General features: G+C 56.6%; 1 protein-coding gene across 1 annotated transcript in view; it reads right to left on the bottom strand.

The window, feature by feature from the left end:
• The window catches only part of TPO (thyroid peroxidase), a 38,285-nt gene extending 12,765 nt beyond the window's left edge, over positions 1 to 25,520 (bottom strand). Inside the window, exons 1-7 of the mRNA XM_058682380.1 lie at positions 25,313 to 25,520; positions 20,382 to 20,466; positions 12,579 to 12,748; positions 10,420 to 10,552; positions 3,877 to 4,006; positions 2,050 to 2,256; positions 463 to 981 (exon numbers count right to left, since the gene is read on the bottom strand). Coding sequence (XP_058538363.1) covers positions 463 to 981; positions 2,050 to 2,256; positions 3,877 to 4,006; positions 10,420 to 10,552; positions 12,579 to 12,748; positions 20,382 to 20,466; positions 25,313 to 25,442 — 1,374 coding nt within the window. The 5' untranslated portion in view covers positions 25,443 to 25,520. The remainder of the gene's footprint in view (positions 1 to 462; positions 982 to 2,049; positions 2,257 to 3,876; positions 4,007 to 10,419; positions 10,553 to 12,578; positions 12,749 to 20,381; positions 20,467 to 25,312) is intronic.
• Between the last annotated feature and the right edge of the window lie 531 nt (positions 25,521 to 26,051).

Below are 26,051 nucleotides of genomic sequence, written 5' to 3'. Positions count from 1 at the left end.
GCGTGTTCCCCTCTGTGAATCGTGAATGTGACTTGGAGGTGAGCTGCCCTCCACCGCCTGCGGTCCATGTAAGCGTGGTCATCAGGTTCCCACCCTCCACCCTCCACCCTCCAGCACCACCTCCACAGCACCGGGTCTCCCGCGCTCTTCTTACCCCGCCCCCTGCACCAGGGGGCTCCTGCCCTCTACCCCCCGCCCCCGCACCACGGGGCTTCCCACCCCCCCACCCCCCCCTCCCGCTTACACAAGCACGCAGCTCCTTCCGGAGCTCTACTCCTGCACCACGGGGCTCCCGCCCTCTACCCCCCACCCCTCCCCGCACCACGGGGCTCCCCCAGCTTGCACAAGCACGCAGCTCCTTCCGGAGCTCTGCTCCTGCACCACGGGGCTCCCGTGCTCCCTGCCTCCCGCCCCGCTCCCGCTGCTCACGCTAGCACAGGGCGTCCCAGTGACCTCTCACACCTGGTGCAAGGCGCCCACCACCTTGCGCGCCTCCTGGTAGGCGGTGTTTGCGCTCCAGTGCGCGTTGAGGGCCTTGAGCGCCACGGCCAGGCGGTTGTGCTCCCGCAGCCACAGTGTGTGCAGGGCCGTCAGGGCGGGGACCTCGCTGGCACGGCCGTCCCCGGCCAGGAAGCAAGGCGCCTGGGCCGTCCCGCGGGTCCCGGGCTCGGGCGTGCAGCCCGTGGGCCCAGGTGGCCGCGCGAAGGGCAGGTAGGCGCGGCCGGCGTCCCAGTGGCGCGTGTTGACCCGGAGCAGCCCCTCCGCACTGGTCCAGTTGCGCAGCTGCTTCTCCAAGGCCGGGGAGCTGCCGTACACGGTGGACGCGTCCAGGAAAGAGGTCAGCCCGTTCATCTGCTGTCGCGGGTTCGCCGAGGTCAGGTTGCCAAAGAAGGCGCCTTGGATACCGGTGCCACAGGCCGCGGAGGAGCGGTAAAATGGCAAACAGGACCGGCCTGAGGTCCCCGAGCCGTTGGTGGGTAGCTGCCGGGAAAGGGGAAACCGGGTCACTGGGCCTCTGCAGACACCCTGAAAGCTTTCGGGGGGGGGGCCGGGACCCTAGGGCACCGGTGCCGCTGTCTGCCCCGCCCACTCCTGTCTCCTGCCCCGCCCACTTGTCCCCCTCCAGCTCCCCCTTCCTGCCAGGGTCAGGACATTCGGAGGAGGCTGGAGTTTCCTTAGCTGTGATTGGTGCACGCCCCATGGTGCCCTTTCACCCCTTCTCCACAATCTTTCCTTTTGGTCTGTTTTGTTTAGATGCCTAGCCTGTTGAGGCCTCCTCTGCAGACGCCCAAAGGGTCCTAACTTCTGGTTCTCTTATCTGGACCTCCCACCAAGCTCGGGCACAGCGTGGCCCGGAGTGGCTGCTCCAGGAAGGTGTGTGGTACCTAGGGGACGCGGCCCAGACAGTCTGCTCTTGGGTAGAAAGTGCTCCCCCTACCCCCGACCTTTGAGGATGTTTTCCAAAGAGAAGTGATTAAACCCTTACCTGAACTGTCTGTTCCCTTGCTAGTAAGAGAGGAAATTAGCACAATATTTACAGAGACCAGATTTGTAGTATCTGTGGGCGCATTCTGTGCTCCCCCAGCTCTGCACCGTTAGCCCTGCCGACGTGCCCGCTAGGTGCGCATGCGTGCCCCAGGCTCTATGTCCAGGTGTGCGCCCGCTTTGTTATTTGCGACAGCATTTTAAAACAACAAAGCTTAAAACCACCTAAATGCTCATGAAGAAGCTAATCGTTAGTAAGTTATGACGCACACTGCAGGACTGTCGAAGTCTTAAAACAATCACGTTTCTGTCCACTTAATGACACGGGGAGAACTATAACTACTGCTCGGAGACCCACACCAAGTTGGGAGCAACGCACGTAGTGCGACACACGAGCTGTGCGTGAGGCTCCTGTACGCACATAAGGACACGTTATGTACATACATGCACAGGCAATTTCTGGCCGCATCCATAGGTTTTGACCTTTCATTTTACACTTCTGTTTGACTTTTTAAACGACATCTATTACTTTTGTAACCAATGTGAAGAAGTTTAAATTTGCACCTGTATGGGAAAACACGGGTCTTGGTTTTTGCAGGTCAACTGGCAATCAGCTTCTCCCTCAGATGCAACTTTCCTGGTGCTCTGAGGGGTGAATGCGATGTCGTGATCAATATATTGGCCCCACACCATCAGGAGATCAGAATATTGGTCATCTTCCGTGACGGCCTCATTGGAAACTCGAATAACTTGCCTTGTCACCTCCCGGACCTGGGCGAAAGAGACCAGCTTGTCATGTGGGAAGGCCATCGGCAGAGAAAGAGGACACTGGGGGACCCTGAGGGTCATAGGGCCGTGCTCGTTCACAGGACAGGAGGCTGCACCCATTCACGGATGGCTGTTCGTGTCTGTGGCATTAGGGTGGGTGGACATATCCAGGCTGCCCTCAGCATAATGCATTGGTTTGTGGTGATTGGGGGGCCTTAGTTAACTGCCCTGAGTCTTAGTTTCATTATCTGTATGTCAGTATGAAATGTTGATATTTCAGGATCATTGTGGGGATTAAATTAGGTAATTTATTACACATCTAGCCATTGGTGTGACAGAGGTCATGACTCAGAGGACAGGGCCACGGAGGGCTGTTCCCCAGGCCTTGACACCTTTGTGGATGTGATTACTCTAAGGACCTCAAGACAGGGGGCTACCCTGGGTTTCCAAGTGGATCCGATGCAATCACATGGTTCTTAAAATCGGAGAGCTTCTCCTGACTGTAGGCAGAGGGGATGCAGCTTTTGGGGGGCAAGAGCCAAGGAGGCAGTGTCCCTGGTAGCCAGGGGGCCAAGAAGCGGATTCCCAGCCTCCAGGAGGAATGAAGCCCAGCCCACACCTGGATTGGAGGCCAGTGAGACCCATGTCAGACTTCTGTAACTTTGTGTAGTTTAAGCCACTAAAATTGTGCTAACTTGTTACAGCAGCCGCAGGAAACTAATACGTGCCCTTAAAGGTACCTGAGCTCTGACCTGAGTAGCTGTATAATTCTGGTGGGGTTGCCCTTAACACTGAGAGTTCAGAAAGCCTCAGGGCTCCAACAGGTCTGGCAGCTAGTGCAGGACAGGAAAGGTGTTACTACCTCATTACCCAGGCAGCTGAATGGAGGCTGCAAGTGACCTGCAGAAAAGTACGGGTTAGCACACCCAGAGGGGCCTGTTCCAACCACAGGGAGCCCACGGTGGGGCTCTGACACCAGGCGGCTCCTGTCCTCCTGCCTGTCAGACAACGGAAGACCTCCCAGGGAAGCTGTTGGTTTCCGTAGGGGAGCCTGGGGACGGGGTGGCGGTCCCCAAGCTGGCATGGTCAGATCCTGACTTCTCACACTAAACAGGGCGTCCCTTTTATGTTTCTGGAGAATTCCACTGTCCCATACAGGACAGGACCAAGCAGATTGGTTTGTTCATGGAAGCAAGTAGTCAAATGGAGGGTCAAATATCCATTTTTTTAACCACATTGATCAGTGGATTGGATATGAGTTTGCTTAGCAAATAATTTGCCTCTGGGAGTAAAGCGGCAACCATCTATGGTTTTGCATGAATGAGTGAATTACGTAACTTTAAGAATCTTTGAATACACCTCCTCCTCTGCCCATGCATAGAGGATTTCTTTCAAATACTGAAATGAGGTGTCGAGCAGAGAGTTAGAGGACCTTTAGCTTAAATCTGCCTTGTTGTGCTCCCTGGCTGGTGACTGGCTGGTGGTCTCTCTGTGCCCTGGAGCACAGGGGTTGTGAGGGTGGAGGGGGACTCTCCGAGCCCACTGCCCTGAGGAGGCTGGCTTCCTCCGAGGTGGCGGGTGGCCGGGGAGCATCGTGGGGACACAGCGCGGTGAGCTACGTACGGGGGGCAGTGGAAAGCCGTTGTACAGGACGTGGGGGTTCCACCCCCTGGCCTCGCTGATGCCGTCTTCGTAGGCGGGGGGCAGCCACCTGGCCAGGGCTGTGTTGGAGGCTCCCCACCTGGGATGGTCTCTGCGGAAACAAATGTGAGGCTTCGAATCATGAGATAGCCTACATCTGGGGAAAAGTGATAGATGAATTAGAATGGAAACACTGGTTGAAAGAGCAAAAAGGAATGGGAATTTTCTGTTACAGAAAAATCTGTTCTTTGTTTTTTAATGGCTAATTTGGGTATAAAATTGTTCATGCTCCCTTGGCATTTACCAGCCAAATCCACGTGGGGGCACTCGGCATCTGGGGCGGCCCCGTGGTGCTCTCTGCAAGAGAAATGAGCAAGGTGGCCGTTTGAAGGCAGTAGGCAAGTGTCTGGCTCAGGAGGTCACACGGCAGAAGGACCTGAGTGGGCAAACATTGGGACTAGACTTCAACGATCCTTTCGTGCATCCGATGTGTAGGCACTTGGAGCACCTAAGTAGCAAAGTCTAAGAGACTCATGACATGCTGAGTGGTTTTTTTAGTTTGTGGAGTGTTGAGAAATAGACGTATTTAAAAATTAGTTGTGTTGTGACACAATTATCATTATTAAGGACATCATGTATGTGGATCATTCTGACATAAATGTGACTGATTCCGATGCTCTAAGAGGGAAGAGAACCGGGAGCTCCTGCGAGTGGTTTCTGATCTGGGCAGTGGAGTCAGCACATTCGAAGGACAGACTGAACACAGCTTCTCCTGATGGTGCCACATGGCTCCTGACTTAGGGAAAAGGGTTTTATTGCATCCATCGCATCGCGGCTGCCTTACCCGGGAACCCTCGGGAGCACCTAGCAGGAGGTGGGATGGGCACTTTTGTGTGTCTGCAGGGACAGTGGGTGGGGATAATTTGATTATCAGTCCTTCGTTGATCTCCAGCACACTGGAGTGGTTCAATTTGCAGAGCGACACGGGACAGCAATGCGTTTAATTAGCTGCCATAAGTCAGCGTGGGGAGATTGGTGTGCTCTCCAATAAGGTGTCAGATTTGTTACAGTTGGTTTCTCTTTACTGGAATCCCATGAAGAATGGCTTGGAGGGGTGCTCTTTCAATCAGTTGCAAATGAGATTTTTTTTTTATAATTTATTGTCAAATTGGTTTCCATACAACACCCAGTGCTCATCCCAACAGGTGCCCTCCTCAATGCCCATCACCCACTTTCCCCTCTCCCCCAGCCCCCATCAACCCTTGGTTTATTCTCAGTATTTAGGAGTCTCTTATGGTTTGCCTCCTTCCCTCTCTGTAACTTTTTCCCCCCTTCCCCTCCCCCCTGTTAAGTTTCTCAGGATCCGCATATGAGTGAAAACATAGGATATCTGTCCTTCTCTGCCTGATTTATTTCACTTAGCATAATACCCTCCAGTTCCATCCACATTGCTACAAATGGCCAGATTTCATTCTTTCTCATTGCCACGTAGTATTCCATTGTATACATAAACCACATCTTCTTTATCCATTCATCAGTTGATGGACATTTAGGCTCTTTCCATACTTTGGCTATGGTTGAAAGTGCCACTATAAACATTGGGGTATAAGGGCCCCTTTGCATCAGCACTCCTGTGTCCCTTGGGTAAATTCCTAGCAGTGCTACTGCTGGGTCTTAGGGTAGTTCTATTTTTAATTTTTTGAGGAAACCACACTGTTTTCCAGAGCGGCTGCACCAGTTTGCATTCCCACCAACAGTGCACGAGGGTTACCGTTTCTCCACATCCTCGCTAGAATCTACAGTCTCCTGACTTGTTCATTTTAGCCACTCTGACCGGCGTGAGGTGGTATCTCAGTGTGGCTTTGATTTGTATTTCCCTGATGAGGAATGACGTTGAGTATCTTTTCGTGTGCCTGTTGGTCAGATCCTAAAAACTGTATGGAACCACAAAAGACCCCAAATAGCCAAAGTAATATTGAAGAAGAAAACCAAAGTGGGAGGCATCACAATCCCAGACTTTGGCCTCTACTACAAAGCTGTAATCATCAAGACAGCGTGGTATTGGCACAAAAACAGACACATAGACCAATGGAATAGAATAGAGACTCCAGAATTGGACCCACAAAAGTATGGCCAACTAATCTTCGACAAAGCAGGAAAGAATACCCAATGGAAAAAAGACGGTCTCTTTAACAAATGGTGCTGGGAGAACTGGACAGCAACATCCAGAAGGATGAAACTAGACCACTTTCTTACACCATTCACAAAAATAAACTCAAAATGGATAAAGGACCTGAATGTGAGACAGGAAACCATCAAAACCCTAGAGCAGAAAGCAGGAAAAAACCTCTCTGACCTCAGCCGCAGCAATTTCTTATTTGACACATCTTCAAAGGCACGGGAATTAAAAGCAAAAATGAACTATTGGGACCTCATGAAGACAAAAAGCTTCTGCACTGCAAAGGAAACAATCAACAAAACTAAAAGGCAACCAACGGAATGGGAAAAGATATTTGCAAATGGCATATTGGACAAAGGGCTAGCATCCACAATCTATAAAGAACTCACCAAACTCCCACCCGAAAAACAAATAATCCAGCGAAGCAAAGGGCAGAAAGAAGATGTGAATGAGATGTTAACTTCTTAGGTTGCGATGTTTGTGCCGAGTGATTTTTCTATTTCAGTAGCTTGTGGGCTATCGAGACCACCCAGGGGGCACTCACGTGCCTTTGTGGACACTCAGCAAGGGTGTGCACTTGACCTACACCCCATGTGGCCTGGTGCCCTGCCGGCCGGCCTGGAAGCATGACCATCTCGGCCTGCGGTGCGGGGGGCCCCTGCTGGAGCTCCCCGATCGGCGGCAGCAAAGACCCGTGAGCGTGAGAGATGGGCCGTGGAGGGGGCACGACTGAACCCTCCCGGAGGAACAGGCTTTTCCGTAATGGGTACGTGCTCAATGTGTTCTCCAAACTCTGGAGACCTTACTTATCGTGGAGACATCTGTGCCCATGTTGTGTTCCTCGATACTTCATCAAGAAACCAACACCAGCACCGTCTACTTTTCCTTAAAGACTAACAAGCGTCCGTGGGGCCTCGGGGGGTGGCCTGTGCCTGTCAGGGGTGCTGTTCCGTTTCGGGTTTGTTTGGATTCAAGTGTCAATATCAGTAAAGGATCTGAGGACAGCGTGGGCGCTGACCCATCTAACAGCTGGTTTCAAGCAGATAAATGCAGGCGTTTGAGGGAGAGGATGGTGTGAAGGTGACACGAACAGCTCCCTCAGTTGCACTGAGACCCTCAAGGTTTCACTTCCACCGGGTAATTTCGTGCCTTCGGCCCAAACACAAAGGGGAAGAAAAAGTGAGTGTGAAAATGACCCCAAAGCAAATGGGCCCTGGGGACGTGAGTCTTCAGATGCCTGGTGTTCGTATAGCCACATATGTTGGCAAGCCAGATCCGACACTTAATTTGGTTTTTGACAACTTTTTTTGGCAAATTAATACAGAGAATTATATATATACCAGAATATATACTAAACCTAGGTACGTTTGGGGGTTCTTCCTATAATTTCAATGTATGTGTCAAGTTTCGCCTTCAGAGTTTATGGTTTCCTCTATGAATTCATGGGTTTTGAGGAGAGAAAGTCTCCACGGACGAAGCTTGGTGCAGAATTACCACGTAAAGGAGACTGGCATGCCAGCCTTTGGTAGGATGACGACCTGCAAACCTGATCCCAACCTCTCTGTATGTCCGTGTGTAGGACGCACATCAGGCAGGCCTGGGAATTAAGCAGACGAATCCAGTAACGGGCTGTGTCTCTGTCACCGTGTGGATGGAAACGTCGTCTGCAATCTCCACGCCTCTGCCGGATGGTTAGAGAGGCTGAGGGCCAGGTTTACTGGCTGTCATCTTTAACTTGACGTTAACCAAGCCTGAGCCGTGAAGAGTGTCACTGTCACCTTGAGAAGCAGTATACGTCACAGCTGCCTGATCGTAGGGGCCTCCCCCCTGCTCTCGGGAAAATTCACGTTGAAGGATGTTTCTGGCCCTCTGTAGCTGGTGCCCTCGGCCAGAGCCAACTGGTCACATGTGGAACGGTCATTTCATGGTAACAATCAGGGCAACACCTACTGTCCTCGAGCTTGTAGACTGCATGCAGGGACCTCTAGAAACGCGTCTCTCAAAATCAGCCCTGCCGGTATCATTCCCATTTTATGGATACAGAAGTAGAGCCAGGACTGCCTCCGAGAGTCATCAAGGTGGTCCCGCTACACGCAGCAGCCAGAACCGCCAGCACGTGTGTGAATTTCTGACGTCCTACGTGTCACGTTTGGATTTACCGTAGGAGACACAAGTAGCACCCATGCCCACACCGCCACACGCGGGGAACCCAGGTGGCTGCCGGAGCCCGAGGACCAGCTGAGAGCAGAGAAGGGCCAGGTGAACGGGCGTGCACTCGATTCCTCGTGAGCAACATGCTTGTGGCACCGATGAGGTCACACCAACAGAAGAGAGACCGTAGACATCCTTCTCCACTTGGGCTGGCCGATTTCGCGTGACGCAGCCCAGCAGTTGGGATATTCTCAGCAGAGGGAAAAGGAAGGTTAGAAGCCATGCCCCACACACGTGAGGTCTACACTGCAAGAAAACCAGTACAAGTGGAGAGTTTTTAAACCCACCATGTGGAGACTTAGAATTTGTACGGTTAAATCCCAGGTCACTCTGGCCACCGCACCGCCGTCAGTAGGCCCAGAGCACCACTGTTCGCTGCCTGGCAGCAGCTATAGGATAAGAAGGGACTTGGTGAAGGAAGAAAAAGGGAAGCAAAAACGCCCACTGCGTGTCCGAGTTCGAGTGTGGAGGAAAGACCGTAGCAGGAAGCCAACCCCAAGAGCTCGGAAAGAAGCACTGGTGAAATTTAGGACAAATGGGAAGCATGACATTGGTAACGGCCAACACGTCCGCGATTTAACTCTGCCACCTCGTAGGGAAGTCTGACCACCGGCGAACCTCGAAGGAACAGCAGTCCCGGCTTCCTGCTGACAACAAAGCTGCTTTCGAAACTGAGATAAAAGATGTAGAAACTCAGCGAAATAACCAGAACTACCCAAAAGGAAAATACGCTTTCCCAGTTAAGAAGATACGGATCAGAAAGAAATAGCTGCTAAGCGTTTACTCCCCAGGTGTGAACACCCCAGTGTGCATCACGCCCGGGGGGCCGCACAAGCCTTGTGGAGCTGATGGGACCCGGGGCCCGTGTGAGCACACGCGTGTTGGTCTCTGCGGCACAGACACGCACCCCGGAGCAGCCATGAGCGGTGTCTCCCGTGTGCACTGAGGACTCACCGGCCCGGGCGTCACAGACGCTCCCGCCCTCCGCAGCCTGCACCCCAGGCAAAGCCAGCACCAGCAGGAGCTGGGGCGTCACGGAGGAAAGAGGTGTGCCAGGAGAGGTGCTAGACAAGACCCCCCGGATGGAGCTGGCAAGGGCTCCCCAGGGGGGCCCTGCCTCCACAGAAGGAGCCTCAGAGACAGAGGCGAGAGGCCCAGGCCCTCCTGGGGGGGGACCGGGGTGGGGGGCCCAGGGACGCCCTCAGTGGCGTGCAGAGTGGGGGAGGGACGCCGAGCATCTGGTCGTCCTTGATGGCTTGGGTCACGGGCATCACCCTCTGCCTCCGACAGCAGCCCCGTGTGCATGGCCCCCGCCTGACCAGCCACGTGGGTGTCCCCGTTTCCTTTCCTTCATGTATTAAAAATGGGAGCTGTTCCTGTTTACGCCGGACCCACTGGGGCCCGTGGCCTCATTTGTCAGCTGTGAGGACCAGGCTGTCACATCCCCCAGCATGTGTCACAGCTCCTGGCTCTTTGGGCGCTCAAAGTGTTCTGAATAAACAAGGAATGAACGAACGAACCAGCAAACGAACGAACGAACGGACGCATGGCTGACGGCCGTTTTCTCCCAGCCCCCACCCCGGGGCCAGGCCGCAGCGGTGCTGCCCTCCGGTGCCTGGCGGCTGCTCTCCTCCTCCGCCCGTGACCCAGCCCTGCGTCTAGGCCTGACGGAACCGCCCTCAGCCCTCGTGCTTCTGGGTTCTGGTCTCAGCTGAACCCGTGGCTCCTGGGCCTCCCCAGCCCCGTCACACTCTCCCCTGCTCTCTCCCCTCCACGCCACTGTCCCCCGTGCTTGTGTGCCACTCTCTCCCCCGCCCTCCTGTGGGCCCTGCTGTCCAGGGGCTGGGCGTCCCCTCACCGGTCCTGCAGGCAGGTGTCCAGGGGACACCGGTGGACAGGGTGGGGGGCGTCCAGGGGACACCCGTGGACAGGATGGGGGCCGGGTTCAGGGGCCACTGGTAGATGGGATGGGGGTGGCGTCCAGGGGACACCCGTGGACGGGTGGGCAGGTGAGGTGGTGGAGGGTAGAGAGATCCGGCGCTCAGAGGCGGAGACGACCCCGGGTGGTCTGCCACCTCCCTCAGGAGGGCCGCTCATCGTGTCGGAATCCAGCCGAGAAAACCGGAAGGAAATACCTGTTGGTGCAGGCGCCCGTGATGAGCCTGTACTTGTTTGCCAGGCAGGTGTCTGGACACGTGGGGGGCAGCATGTGAGGCAGGCATCCGGACAGGTTCGCGATGGTGCTCAGCACGTCTTCTGGTAGGACATCTGAGGAGAAGCAGCAACGCGTTTGTCACGGCAAGCCTACCGATGCGGCGGGCACTGTCCCACACTCTCAGGGTGTCTGTGACCCCTGTGTTCGGGCTCACATGGAAGCCACGCTGTGCGCTGGGGCAAGGGCTTCCTTCTCCGTGAATCCAGTCGCTCTCTCAACAATCCCCTTGAGCCTCTCACCGCCAGCAGGTGGCCTATTAAAACCTATTTTTGCTTTGTGATCGTTCAGGAAAGCCAGTCAGAGCTCCAAGCCCCCAGACACAAGCCACCTAGTGGGGTCACCTCCCCGACGTGCCGGTCACACCCTCGCGGTGATGGAAGACAGTCAAGCGCAGTCCTTGTCCCTCCTCCAAGCCTGCCCTGGTCAGGTGTGCCCGCAGCATCCCTGTGTCCATCCACAGAACCTTCTTTTCTCTGCGCACTGATTTCTGGATCCCTTCTCCCGAATCTTTCTAGATTAGGGGCTCAGAAACCTGTCCCTTATTTACTCACTTTCTCCCCAATTCTGTTGCTGCTTATTGAACAAATCAAAGCAAGGACTGCTTTGTTGTCTGCTCGCAGAAGGGATCACTGGCCGCTTCTCCAAGATGGTTTGTACAAATCTTCAAGATAACGCCTTAATAAGCTGACTAACCACACACCCGTGAAGCTGAGGTAATCAGCAGAGAAACACGAGGAGGAATGCACGCTGGTATAAACTGGGGAGAAATGACACCAGCTTCCTGACCATCAACGTGCGCCGAGCAGTCCCTGCGGCTCAGTGACCCTCCGACCACGCTTTCTGCCCAGCCGACGGGAACGTGTGCGGCTTACGACGTGAGCACAGAGCCTTCAGAACAGGAAGCGCTCTGGCGTGGGGAGCGTGACCAAGCTCGCCGCACAGAACCACGATCGTAGCTGCGCTGACGGACGGAACCAGCGTGCGCAAAGAGCGGGAAGCAGGGCGCCTGCACGTAGCTGTGGACGCTGCGCGCTGACGAGGTCCCAGGGGCCACGTGGCCTCAGTTACTTTTCCCACATTCTACACTGTCTACACCTGTCCACGCTGTTGACAATGGAACCATAGGAAACTCCCTAAATTAATGGGTTCTTTAGTTCTGTATGTTGGCCTGGGCCAAACCCCTCTGCCCCGTCTCCTGATACCCCTGCACCCCGCGGCTGAGCAAGGCTCTGGGGACGGGATGGGGCCTACAGCCCTCAGAGCCCTCACTCAGTCCCACGATTTGACACAAAACCACGTCAGAAGAATCTTTGGCTGCCATGAAGTCAGTCGAACCTGGTAAGTGTACTGTCTGAGAATTCTGGTGAGCCCCGACTCAGCCAAGCCTGTCTTGTTGTAGAGACTAACTAACCACTTCGGGTTAAGTGTCTACAGCCAGTTCGGATTAAGGGACCCAGTAGCTCACCGCACCACACTGGAAAAGTCTGGGTAAGTTTGTTTCTTAAAAATCCTGCCTTCTAGTTGCCCACCCCAGGGCTCACAAATGTGCCCGTGGTCACGACGGCCATCAGCGCAGGGCCCTGCACCCGCGGGGTGCTTTCACCTGATGCGGCTTGAGCCCAAGTCTATTTTGTTCTGCCAACAGCCGGGCAAGCCGGCAGCCAGTGTGGTGCCCAGTTCAGGGTCGAGTACCCTGGTTCTCCAAGGCTCTGAACCAGTAACAGGCAATGGCTCACCGTCCTTGCTGGCCCCTGAGCTCCTGGGAGCTCCCCGAGTTCTAACCAGGTCTGTGGACCTCCCCACACTCCTTCCACCATGACGCGGGACGCCCAGGAGGCTGAGCTCCTTGGCAGGTTCAGTTCAGACGGCAGAGCAACAGTGACCTCCCAGGCCAGCACAGACACAATGTGATGTCTGCCTGAGCCTGTTTATTTAAGAGCCAAGTGTCAGTCCTGGGAGTGAGCGGGGACCCCATGTGTGTGCAGCGGAGTGAGAAGCACCCTTGAAGTCCCCGCCCAGCCCTGGGGTCTGCTCCTCAGGGGCCATGGCTCCGGGTGGGGGGCACCTCGGGGAGCTCACCGGTGGGAGGCTGAGATCGCCTGAGCTTCCCGTAGACTCTTGTCTTCACGGCCTGCACGGAAGCTTCCATGATCTCAGCCGCTCGGGAGACGGCGCGGCTGGTTGGCTCGGGGAGCTTGGAAAAAGACAGCAGCTGTGACGGAGAAGGGCTGTCTCGTTCGCTGAGGTCTCTGCGCACAAGAGGAGACTCGGGGTTGGTTACTCTTTCGTGGCCGTGTTCATCGGCCGTCACTGATGGCTTCAGCGGACGCTGTGGAGCACCACACGGCCAGCACTGTGTGGGCTGCAGGTCAGGCTGATACACACGCTGCTCGCCGGACTCAGGGCTTAGCCAGGGGACAGGGCCTGTGCGACACTGTGTGAGATACACCTTCTCCCCCAGATCCTGAGATGCCTTTGCTGTGTTCCAGCCGGTGAGCGAGCCGCGCTGCGTGCCTGCAACCCTGCGAGGTCCCGGGGCCAAGAACCAGCCACCACAGGGCACGACGCGGCCACACGCCCTTTGTTCTCGAACCGAAATCACCCTAACGCGAAGTGCCATCGGTGTCGCCGGCAGCTGGCCTTCCTGGCCTCTCACATCCTGGGAGCCCCGGCCACAGGGGGTCAGTGCGACCCCTCTGCCCACGGCATCTGGGGGCCAGGGCCCCAGGAGCAGGGGGGCTGGGCTGGCCTCTGTGCCGAAGCTGCCCTCGCCTGGTGGCTCCTGCAGGGTGGCATCAAGCGGCCCCAGGTGGAAGCAGGAGCTGGCAGGAAGGCCCGACGCTGAGGCCTTGGCGAAAAACAGCCAAATTCTCGCTCAGTTGTCCCCCTTGCTGTCATCCAGTGGGCCACCTCTGTGTTCCATTTGTTAATAATAAGCACAAACGGGCAGGGCTTCCTGGGTGAAAACAGTGTGGCAGGCGCTGTGCTAAGTACTACTTTCTTCTCAGTAATTCCTCACAAAGACTCAGGGGATAAATTCTGCAATTATGCCCATGAGACCAGAGCAGCTGGCCTCAGGCCGACAGCCAGCAAGAGAAGGACCCGGTATTGGGACACAAAAGTCACACACGTCTGCAACGTGTACGTTAGAGATACCCGAACGCACATATAAAGGTATCTGACATGTAACTTTAATATAAAAAAGCTGTGTTTAGACCTGCCAGTGTGTTTTTTAACCACATGATGGCATCATGCACTTGAGGGGATCCAGCTTTTCATAGAAGCTGAGACACTGGCCTGCATAGCTGCACAGACCCCCAGACAGGGGACCCTGGCTCCAGACATGGGAACCCCAGCCCCAGACAGGGGACTCCGGCTCTAGACAGGGGACCCTGGCCCCAGACACAAGACTCCCAGCCCCAGACAGGGGACTCTGGCCCCAGACACGGGAACCCCAGCCCCAGACACAAGACCCCCAGCCCCAGACAGGGGACCCTGGCCCCAGCCCCAGATAGGGGACCCTGACCCCAGACACAAGACCCCCAGCTCCAGACAGGGGACCCTGGCCCCAGCCCCAGACAGGGGAACCTGGCCTCAGACAGGGGACTCTGGCCCCAGAAACAAGACTCCCAGCCCCAGACAGGGGACCCCGGCTCCAGACAGGGGACCCTGGACCCAGACACAGGAACCTGGCCTCAGACAGGGGACCCTGGCCCTAGACACAAGACTTCCAGCCCCAGACAGGGGACCCTGGCCCCAGACCCGGGAACCCCAGCCCCAGACACAGGACCCCCAGCCCCAGACAGGGGACTCTAACCCCAGGCACAAGACTCCCAACCCCAGACAGGGGATCCTGGCCCCAGACACAAGACTCCCAGCCCCAGACAGGGGACCCTGGACCCAGACACAGGAACCTGGCCTCAGACAGGGGACCCTGGCCCCAGACACAAGACTCCCAGCCCCAGACAGGGGACTCTGGCCCCAGACACGGGAACCCCAGCCCCAGACACAAGACCCCCAGCCCCAGACAGGGGACCCTGGCCCCAGCCCCAGATAGGGGACCCTGACCCCAGACACAAGACCCCCAGCTCCAGACAGGGGACCCTGGACCCAGACAGAACCCTAGTTGTGGACACCGGACCAAGCTGCAAACATGGGACTCTGGCCCCAGAGAAGGGACCCTGGCCCCAGCCAGGAGCCCCCAGCCACAATGGTATCAGTGCCAGGCTTTCTGGGTCCCCCTGAGACTCTGTGTGGACAGGAGAAGGGCCCTCCAAAGATGTCCACACCCCAGTCCTCAGAGCCTGTGAACACGCCTGGCCGCATAGCAAAGGGGATTGGGTTGCAGGTAGAATCTGCCTTGCTGGTCAGCCGATGATAAGATGACATTGTTTCCCTGGATTGTCCCATGGGCCATGTGCCCCCCAGGTCCTTGCGAGGGGAGGACGAAGTCAGAGTGAGGACGACTGAGGAGAAGTGCTCAGGGACCCAATGTCACCGCCCAAAGAGAGAGGAAGGCCCACCAGGGGACGTGAGCTGGGAACGACCCGGGACGGTGAGGACAGAGGTTTCCTGGAGCGGAAGGACTTCGTCCCGCAGGCTCCTGGGCTCTGGTGCAGTGAGGGCCGTGCCAGGCTTGTAAGCACAGGACCGTCTGCCGACTCACGAGTGCTGTACTGAGCCCTGGGGTTTGGGGCAGTGTCTGCATGGGCCTCGGAGACGAGCACTCCACTGCTCCCAGATGCCCGGGGAGGATGGCGGCCCGTGAGGTGCAGTGGCCTCGCAGCCTCGGCTGGGAACCCCACTCCACATGGGCTCCCTGCCCCCCCAGGAGCCCTGCCTGTTACGTCCATGGGATCGAAGCTTTCCTGCTTGTGCGGGGAGGCGGTGTTTCTCCCAGGGCTTAGCCGCTCTGCGGACGACCTTGGAGAACTGTCCGGAACAAAGGCAGAGGGGCCTCTTAACTGCCTTTCTGAGCAAACAGGTGAGCAGAACCTTCCAGGGGCAAACCCCCGGCAGCGCGGCCAGGCCACAGCCCGGAGCACGGGCTTCCAAGGTCACAGACACCGCCGGCACGGCCCGCGGTGGGGAGGCGGCCTCCAGCGTGGGCGGGCCTGGAGAGGCCACCTGAGGAAAGGGCTGTGCCCACCGTCTGCTCGCGGAAGGGGCCCACGCAGGCAGCTGCACCCCACGGGAGCTTGCACCGGTCACACCGCCTCCCATCCCATGGGAGGGGTCCCCCGAATGATTGAGGCACCTCTGTTGAGACCACCCCATCTGCTGGGACCCAACAGCGCCCCCCAGCCTGGGACCCAACAGCATCCAGCCCCCTACCAGCCTGGGTCCGTCCCCGCTCGGGGCACCTGCCTGCTCACCGGGACAGTGCACTTTAACACGCTGCTCTGTGCTTGCGGCTGACCCCCTGGCCGCGCTGTTCCAGCCCCGATCCCCATGCGAGTCTTCTCGTGTGGAATCCCGGGACCAGACTGCGTCCACACAGCACACATGTGCCCTCACCCCTGACAAAGGTGTGGCTCCTTTCCGGGCTGGCCTGGGGGAGCACGTGCAGATTCCCAGAAGTGGGCTTTCACTGAGGGAGTATGGACGCATGCCACACATATGCACACACACACATGCGTGCGATGGGAGCCTAGAGTCCAGCACAGTACACACACATATGCACACATGCACATGCGTGTGACGGGAGCCCAGTGCTCACCAACAGAGCTGAGACAAAGCCCTTGGAGCCCTTCTGGTGAGGTTGACAAGACACGTCCTCACGTCCAGACCCGGCTGGCCCGGCTTGGAGCGAGGACCGGACGCCAGCCCCTGCCCCCTGGGCCCCAGCCTCGTGCAGCCAGGCTCCCGTGCCCCGCACAGACCTGCCCTGGCTGGCGGCAGGCCCTCGTGTGCTTCCCACGGACGGGCAGTCCTCAGAGATCTCCTCGGGGACGCACGTCACCCCTGCCCGGCTGTGCGGCCTCCGGTGTGGAGGCCTCCGGCCTCCAGCACAAGGGGCCTCCGCTGTGCTTCTCCGGCCCCCAAGGCACCCAGGCCAGCCTGTGCTGCCCACTCCCGTGACCAGGGTCTGCCTCTGACCCCCTCCCCCCGGGGGGATTCTCTGTTCCCTGCGAGGCCCCGGCTCCAGCTGGCTACCCTGCGTGCGGGCCTGGCCGTTCCGGGCCCACGACAGGCTGGTGGCAACCACGAGTTGTCCTGCGGGCGTGTGTCCCTCTGGGCACCTGGGCTGCTCCCTGCGGAGGCGCCTCCACTCCTGTCACCTCCGCTCCGTAGCCACCCCGTGAGGTCGCGGGGGTCGCTCGCGCACGTCACAGTGCACACCCAGACCACGGCTGCAGGTTGACGGCCTCGGCTCTAGAGGTGAGTGAGGTAGTAAGTATGAAGAGGCGGCACACCTACCCTCTATTCACAGCAAAACATGCCTGATTTTGAGGTCACATCTGGGGAGCTCTCACGGGCTCAGCATCAGCTGTGCGTCGGATCCCGGTTCCCGGTGTCGCCCTGGTTTCCCCGGAGCGTCGGAAGCTCCCTCAGCCTCCCCCACGGAGCCGGAAAGGCCACGGTGTCTGCAGCGGATGGGCTCCAGGGACACCGCAGACCAGGCCGTGCCGCCCGGGGCGCACCTTTTCCAGGCAAACTGAGTGTCGGAAGTGTCCCGAAGGCCAACCTGGGAGGATTTAGCGCCCGGGGACGTGAGCCCCAGCATCGTGCCATTTACACCAATACAAGCGTTGGGGTCCTCGGGTCCACGTTCCTGGACCCAGCACCTCCCGGCACCATGGGTCCCCTGCTGCTGAAGCGTCACGGACAGGAGGACTTGCTCCCCACCGCGAGCACGCGGGCCCTGGGAGCGCATCCTGGGAGCACCAGGGAACGGTCATCAGCCCTTAAAGGCAAGTCATTGGGCGCTGGGGGCATTCGGGACCCTCCCTGGGAGGCTCAGGGGGCGGGGGTGGGGGGGCGGCCGAGGTTCTCCCTGACATGCGCCTCTGGGCTCACCTGTCTGCTCACCATCCCGTCGCTCACCTGGGCCACTTCCCAGCAGCACCTTGGCCCCAGCCATCTGGGCTCACAGCCAGAGCACAGGGGGATCACAGCCCGAGCACGGGGGTCATAGCCAGAGCATGGGGGGTATCACAGCCAGAGCATGGGGGGGGTCACAGCCAGAACACGGGGGTCACAGCCAGAGCATGGGGGGGTCACAGCAGAACATGGGAGTCACAGCCAGAGTACAGGGATCACAGCCAGAACAAGGGGGCCACAGCCAGAGCATGGGGGGGTCATAGCCAGAACATGGGGCTCACAGCCAGAGCACAGGGGGATCACAGCCCGAGCACGAGGATCACAGCCAGAGTACGGGGGTCACAGCCAGAGTACGGGGATCACAGCCAGAGCACAGGGGTCACAGCCAGAACACGGGGGTCACAGCCAGAGCATGGGGGTCACAGCCAGAGCATGGGAGGGGGGTCACAGCAGAACATGGGAGTCACAGCCCGAGCACGGGGGTCACAGCCAGAGCATGGGGGGGGGTCACAGCCAGAGCAGGGGGGATCACAGCCAGAGCATGGGGGGGTTCACAGCCAGAAGACGGGGGTCACAGCCAGAGCACGGGGGTCATAGCTAGAGCATGAAGGGTCACAGCCCTGAGTATGTGGGGTCACAGCCAGAACACATGGGGTCACGGCCAGAGCACGTGGGGTCACAGCCAAAGTATGTGAGGTCATAGCCTTCAGTACACAGGTGACAGTCCCCAACTGGTGGGCTCCAGCCCCAAGTTCCGCACTCATGTGTCAACCAGCCCTGGAGGCAGGGTCATAGCCTTGAGTCCATGGGGTCATAACCCCGAGTATGTGGGGCCACAGCCCAGAACACATGTGGTAACAGACCTGAGATGGTGGGGTCCTAGTCCCGGGCAAGGGGACCCCTTGGTCAGTTCATGGGACCTTCCTTCCTTCCTTGACTCTCTTTACTGTCCTTCCCGCTCTGGATCTTTCTCCTCTGCCTTCTCTGCCCTCCGTCTGTCTGTCTGTCTGCTTCCCTGAGTGTCCCTCTCTGCTTCGGGATGAGCAGGGCCAAGGCTGCTCCCTGGTCCACAAGACAACCCCATGGCGGCCGGGGTGACTCTCGCACCCCTGTCACTGGGCTTGTGCACTTTGTGGAATGAGGACATTAAAGGCATGTGATCCTTCCAGTGACCACCGTGGACCCCACAGGTGGATTCTTCTCGCTTTAGAAGAATTCACAGAAGAGGCAGAGCTCACATGGCACATGAACCACGGTCTTAGCCTGAGTACTTTAGAAGCTCTTCAAGGATCAGGATGAAATACGCTGAGAAATTACCTTATTTAGGCAACTCAGGTTTTATACGTTATCGTTTCATAAATAATAAATAATTAAGCGACCATGCAATTATTGGGGGATTTTTGTTGAAACTTAGTTATTGAAATGCAATAATTCATTCTATGATTAGTAAGCAAATAGCAAATTAACGGCTCCTTAGTTCATTAACCCTAATTGAGAAACAATATACGTCAGGGGGAAATGTTGGCCTTTCTAGCCTGAAGAGGCTTGTGAATGGAGGGCAGGAGTGTTGGGGCCGCAGTGGAGCCGCGAGGCCGCTGGGGGCAGGTCTGTGCACCCCAGCCCAAAGGGCATGAGTTCAGGGGCACCAACCACCCAGCACCACCCCCTCCAGAATGAGGCTTGTCTCTCCGCCCGAACCCAGCGCCCGCCCCGCCCCAGGTCGCCCTGCACCTGCCCCCGTCTCGGTTCCTCCAAAGCTGATTCTTTATCGCTAATCGACCACGATACTTTTTTGATGATCAGTGTGCCCGTCCCTGAATTAAGTGTGTGTCTCCCCAGAAGGAGTGTGGACATGAGATGATATTCATCTTCCTAACCCTAGCGGCACAAGGCTGGCCTTGCTAAGTAGGGAGAGCATAGCCCCTCAGGACACACCGCTTGAGTAGGCAAATAAAGCATTATTTGAGAGTTCTTAAAAAGCAGATCTTTCCAATAAAATATCCCAAGGGGGTCGTCATGGCCTCTTTAGGCTGCAGACACTGACTTCAGTGGGATCCGCCAGTTTCCAAGCAGAGTCTGGCTGGGCCACTGACGGCCATTCCCATAACCGCTGTCGCGGTTTCAGACACGCTGCCAGAGTATGAGTGCAGGGGAAGTGGGCTTTCTCTTTCTTCCCCCTTTCATTCAAGGTTTTAGAAAAGAGGTAAAAATTAGTTCACTATCAATACGGACAGCAGGGGACTTTTCTGGCTGGAAAAACAGATATTTGGAAAGGAATCAACTATGCCTTGTGACATTCTGTATTTTGACAGTTTATATAATTATTAGTCAACCTCAAAACCTGCTTTTTAGTTGTTTTGTGTTTTATGAACATCTAATGTTTGAGACCACGATATCTTTGATGTTGATGTCAATTATATATTTAAAATCGAGGTGTTTCTTAAGTACTTAAACCAGAATGATGGGTGGACTTAATCCAGCACCGAATGTGTGTCTTTGCCAGCCCCGCCCAGGCCCCAGTCTCCCAGCTCCCCTGCCTCCTACTCCCCAAAGGCTGAGTCTCATCCCCCAGGGAGAAGCCCCCGGCCCCCAGGACTGCGAGGACCGCAGCGCTGAGTCCCGGGGACGTCACTGTGCTTCTCCACATGCTGGAGGAAGAATCTGATGCTGAATATGGGTCTTTCCAGCTCTTGCCCGAGAAGCCAGGAAAGTGGATTTGCGCAGGCAAGGTCTCCTGAGGTGTGGAGACGCTGGGCCAGTGGTGAAAATTAACCGGCAGACCCGTGCCCTCTCCCGGCGACCTGGCGGCTCCCCTCCCGCCCCCTCCGGAAAGCCCACCTTTTCATGGTGTGGTAGATGGCCTCGTCCACCATGCGCCTGCTCTCTTCCACAGCGCGGGTCACAGCAGAGTCTCGGCCCTTCCCTGTGGACGACACGCCCCACGGTGAAGCACATTCGAGGTCAGCCACCCTCTGCCACCTTCAGTTTCTCCACCAAGTCCACGGGAGGCGGCGACAAGCTCGCGGCTCCTGGGCCCGAATGTGGGGTCCTGGCTAGGTCACCCCATGGGGCCCCATTCGCACATCGCAAATCGGGCACCAGCTCCCCCTGCAGAGCTGCCGTGGAGCAGAGCGCCAGGAGCAAGCGGGCCCATACCCCCTCACCTCCTCCAAGGTCGGTCTGGCTGCCCTTCTTTCTCTCTTGTCCAGACACTACTGCTGATTCTGAAAACTCTGAGTACTTTGTTACCTAATCAGTGATGTGGTGAGTTCCTAATATCTTCCTATTTTAAGTTGTGCATTTCACAAAAGATAAAATACTTAAATATACCAGCTGTTTCCAATGACAAGACTTCCACTTCATTTTATTTTATGTTCGAAATGTTTAACAAGTCCTATGGTCTAAATGCTCATGTCCCCTCAAAATTCGTACACTGAAGGCTAACCCCCAGCGTGACCGTGTGAGGACAGAGGGGCTTTGGGAAGTGATTAGGTCACGAGGTGGAGCCCCAGTGTTGGGACTGGGGCCCTTGTAAGGGACCACACAGGGCCCGTCCCCGCGAGGACACAGCCAGGTGCTGAGCCAACCGTCTCACCAGACACCAACTCGCTTGTTCATCTGGGACTTGGGCCTCCGGAGCCGCCGGAAGTAAATGGCTCTTGTTTGTAAGGCACCCAGCTGGCGCCATTTTGTTACAGCATCCCCAGCGGAGTGAGGGAGTCATTTACGACTCCAATCTGGTTAAAACGTGAGGTTCCACATGATCACGTAGCAGGCTCCTTCCAGTGACGCACACGAGGAGCTTCTGTCACTAACGTATCTTCACACAATCAACACTTCATCAAAGGAAACGCATTTATTTGTAAGAATAAATGGAATATCAGAATGTTTTCAAACATTACACACTTTATAGGAATAAAACTATTTTTATTTCTTTAACGTTTATTTATTTTGAGAGAGCGCGAATGAGCAGGGGAGGGGCAGAGGGAGAGGGAGAGAATACCGAGCAGAGTCTGCTCTCAACACAGAGCCTGATGAGGGGCTTGATCTCACGACCCTGGGATCATGACCTGAGCCAAAATCGAGAGTTGGACACTTAACCCACCGAGCCACCAGGCGCCCCAGGAATAAAACTACTTTTAGAAAGGTAACGGTCTATATTTGGAATGACGTAGCCCAGCATATCCCAGGAAACAAAGTGGTGAGTATGCCAGGCAGGTGGCCTCTGTCCTAAAATGTAACTAATGATTCCCTTGCAGGAACAAATAAATGCGTCCATAGTCAGGAGCATCTGTGGGTCTGGAGACGGCAAGTTCTTGAAGGCGGAGACCCCAGCAGATTCCCACCACCCGCCGGGGTGTCCGACAGGGTTTCGAGCCTGGAGACCCCAGCACGGGCGCCTTCCACACAGCCTCTCCACTGCCCCTCCGCTCCGGCCCTGTCTATTCTGGATATGTCATAAGAAGGCGAAACTCCATGTGGATCATCCCTGGGGTTCTGGGAGAAGCGATTAGCCCACGTGCTGGGTGGCCCTCCCTCTGCAAGGGTCTGGGGGAGTGCACTGTGGGGCAGGTGCGGCTGCGACCCCCAGGCCGGGGAGCTCAGGCATTCTTCCTGGGGCCGCAAACAAGGGCTCAGGCAGCATCACAGACCTGGAGACTTTGAACCTGCCTTCTGCTTTTCAGATCCGAAAGCTGAATTCTAGAGAGTTCCGTGGGGCGTCTGATCTGGAGACGCCAGCCTTCTAAAAACAGTCACAGCTCCCAGGGGGTGTACATCCCCCTGGAAAGTTCTCTTCGGGACACAATCATCTCACGCAGGAGAGCTGGAGCGTGGGGAGCCCTTCAGGAAGAAGGTCCAGCCATTTCCGAAGAGTGTTCATTTAAAGAAAAAGGTCAGACAAGAATGTCGAGTCTTCCTTCTCTGAAGCCATAAACCGTGAGGGCCCCCGCGTGTCACTGTCGACTGACTCTGAGGACTTGGTTCTGTTCTCATCTCTGAGTCTGTGTCCCCACGTTACTGAGCCCTGGTGCTGAAACCCAATCAGCAGGAATAAAGTTTGCGCGCTTTTCCTTTTTAAGCATGTGTGCTGATTCCCGGATCTCCCAACCTGCAGGCAGCTCTCTGCTTCCCTGTGCACCCTGATCTCATCTGCTGTTGCTGTCGCGACGTGTCCGAACACGGGCTGTAAAGACGAGGTGCGTAAGTCTCGACTTTGCAGGAATGATGGAAACGCACCCCCTCTGCGTGCCGATGGGTGCGGTGACTTCCGCCAGGAACCCCAGGCAGGGTGTGCTGAAGGGACTCACCCTGTTCCTTAGACCCACAGGGCCGTGCGTGTATTTTTGACAAAAACAAAATCCCCCTGCATCAGTAGAGATTACCAAAGTGTGACACTTTGTTCCTCCCTGGGCTGAGCCCTCCTGGGACCCTACTCTGGGTCCAGACTCAAGGGTGCCCATGGCCTCACTTCTGTCTCTCAAACTGTACGGGTCACAGGCTGACCCGCAGTGTGTCTGTCCAGATCTACGTGTGCCATGAGTGTTTATCAGCCAGACTCCCGTCCAGTGGAGGGGGTGGGGGGGGGGGGCTTCCACAGGAAGACCTGGGGAGACAGTGAGCCTGGATACAGCTGCACCTCGGGTCTCTGGGGCCCTCCTGGGCCATGGCTGGGTCGTGACTGGACAGGCCTCTGGGCCGCGACTGGACACTGGACACAGGCCTTTGGGGCCCTCCTGGGCCGCGACTGGGTCATGACTGGACACAGGCCTCTGGGCCGCGACTGGACACTGGACACAGGCCTCTGGGGCCCTCCTGGGCCGTGACTGGGTCTTGACTGGACACAGGCCTCTGGGGCCCTCCTGGGTGGTGACCAGACCTGCGCACGCCAAGGAGAGGTGCCCAGCACAGAGCCCCAGGCAGCCAGCTCAGCGAAGCCCCGAGTCCTGCGGTAGGAGCTCAGGTTCACACAAAAGTAGAGCTGTATCATCATTTACGTCGGCTCCGGGGAAATGTGACCGATAAAAATATTTCAAAGAAAGTTAGGAGCGAATAATGACCTTGTTTCAAAGCTGTCAGGTTTTGTCAGCGGGAGAAAATAATCTCTCACATTAAAGAATGTAAAATTCGTGCATTACGAGAGAAATATTTTCTTTTTTTAAATTTTTTTTTTCAACGTTTTTTTAAATTTATTTTTGGGACAGAGAGAGACAGAGCATGAACGGGGGAGGGGCAGAGAGAGAGGGAGACACAGAATCGGAAACAGGCTCCAGGCTCCGAGCCGTCAGCCCAGAGCCTGACACAGGGCTGGAACCCACGGACCGCGAGATCGTGACCTGGCTGAAGTCGGCCGCTTAACCGACTGCGCCACCCAGGCGCCCCTAGAAATATTTTCTAAGTAAGTAATTTGTAAGTAATTAATAAGCCAGCTTCAAAATATTCCGACTGACCATAAATTAACCTCCAAAGTACAGCGTTCTGACCAGATGCTGCCTTGTGCATTATCTATATATTTATTCAAACTTTAAGCCAAAGAAAATCAAACTCTCAGGACGGGGAAGTGATGATAAGATTGATGTTGCGAAGCTGCAGAAACCACATGTCCTGATACTTAAAAACGTGGTTTCTAGAACTAAAAGTGGGGTGCACGTATGTATTTACATTCTGTTGAACGTCCCTCATGCGTAACCGTTTTGTCTGCTTAGCCGTGTGACCTCTAACTCTTGTTACCGTGGTTTTACAGAACCAGGGCCTTGACAAACACAAAATAAAAGGACAGATCAGTTAATCCACGAGACACTTGCCCGGCAGCGTCACAGGCGGGCACTGGGCTGCGTGACTCACTGAGGCCGTGGTGGGACTACTTTCATCTTGAGGTGCTTGAACATGTGAGTCCGTTCTATCTTTCCTGGTCCCGTCCAGACCCCGTGCATTCAGTGCCCCAAGCGCAGCACCGCGGGCCGGAACTGTGATGGATCTTTTCCCCACTTCCTGCCTCCTGGGGTGGGGGCATGTTTGTAGGGGGCAAAGGAGTCTGTGGAGGGTTTTGGTGCAACCTGCAGTGTGGTCACGGAGCCCCCTGATCCTGGAAAGTGGGAAAATGGGAGCTCCCAGCAGGACGTGGAGTGTGGACCGGCAGCAGGAGGGCCCTCCAGCCCTGGGGCGGTGGGGGGGGGGGGGGGAGCCCTGGGTCAGCAGTGAGTCCAGCCAGGCTGGGGGAGGCCAGGGCCTGCTGGGGGAGGTCTGAGTCCTGAGGTCGGCAGCCAGGGAGCACCCACCAGGTGCCCCCCAATATTGTGTTGGGGAAAATTCCCTTCAAGGAGTTCAGTGCCTTCTTTCCTCTTTTCTTCTTTTTCAGCCAAACAAAAGCAGAATTTCAGCTGTGATCATTTTAACCACCCCATCCCTTTCTCAACCGGGTTTGACACTGTAACATCCTGATCCAGAAAACACATCATAAGAATTACTTAGTGAAAAGTGATTTCATAGCAAAGAAATGAGCAATTTCTCCCAAAGAAAACTTTTTTCACATATATGAGCGGATAAAATGGAGATTCTCATCGTGAATCAGAGGACACGAGTTACTCCTCGGACATAACTGTATTTTAACCCTTCTACCGTCCAGAATCACTGTCCCCTTCTGGGGAAAGCCCACGAACAGAGCAGCCCGGGGGCCCCAGCTGAGTGCCAAGTCCCCCGTGACGCTTCCTGTCCCGGTGACTGTGGACAGTAACTTCAGGTCAAGAGACCGTCTTTCATCTGTCACTCACCCCAGAGGAGGTCCTGGCCGGTCCGGATGAAGGGGAAGAGGCGGTGTGAGCAGGCCACCAGCAGCGCCACGCCCAGGACCGCTAGCACCCTCATTCTAAGGGCAGAATCGATGGAGGGCACACACGCCATCGGGGCAACGCCCACGAGAGCTGCTCTTTGGGCAACTTGTTACCGGAGCCTCTGGCGTCTGACGGCTCACTGACTAGTCTCCACGCCGGCGACAGAGCCCCACAAGCTTGGGTCTGAAGCCCTGACTCTGACTTGCCTCCCAGACTAACGCTCTGGCTCCCCGGGGCCGCGGCTGCCGCCCTATAAACCCTCTCGCGCTCCAGTGCCCACTCGAGTGTCAGGAGCCGCAGCGGCCCCTGTGCCCGGGGGTTTGCGCCAGGCTCCTGTGCCGTCAGAAACAAGCGTTCGTTCCCTCCTTCAGGCCCTCGTGCGGCTGAGCCCCTGGCCCCGAGCCAGGAAGAAAGGCAAAGAGGGTGAGCGTGTGGAGAAAGAAGAAGCCGGCTACAATCAGCCCCTCATGACGCTGGCATCCCCTTCTCTCCTCTCTCTCCTTGACCTTCAGAGGCCTTCGTGTGGTCCGGTGGGCTGCTGAGGCCTGGCAGGTGCGGGCCATTACCTCCATCTGCAAGGTGAACGGGCGCCTCTCCCAGGGTGGGGTGAACAAGGAGTCCCCGTGCAGGAGGTGGGGCCCCCCACCCCATCCAAGGGGGGATCCGTGCAGGAGGCGGG

The sequence above is a fragment of the Neofelis nebulosa genome, chromosome 9, assembly GCF_028018385.1.
Source record: "Neofelis nebulosa isolate mNeoNeb1 chromosome 9, mNeoNeb1.pri, whole genome shotgun sequence".
NCBI classification, from domain to species: domain Eukaryota; kingdom Metazoa; phylum Chordata; class Mammalia; order Carnivora; family Felidae; genus Neofelis; species Neofelis nebulosa.
This window is presented reverse-complemented; position numbering and strand designations above follow the sequence as displayed.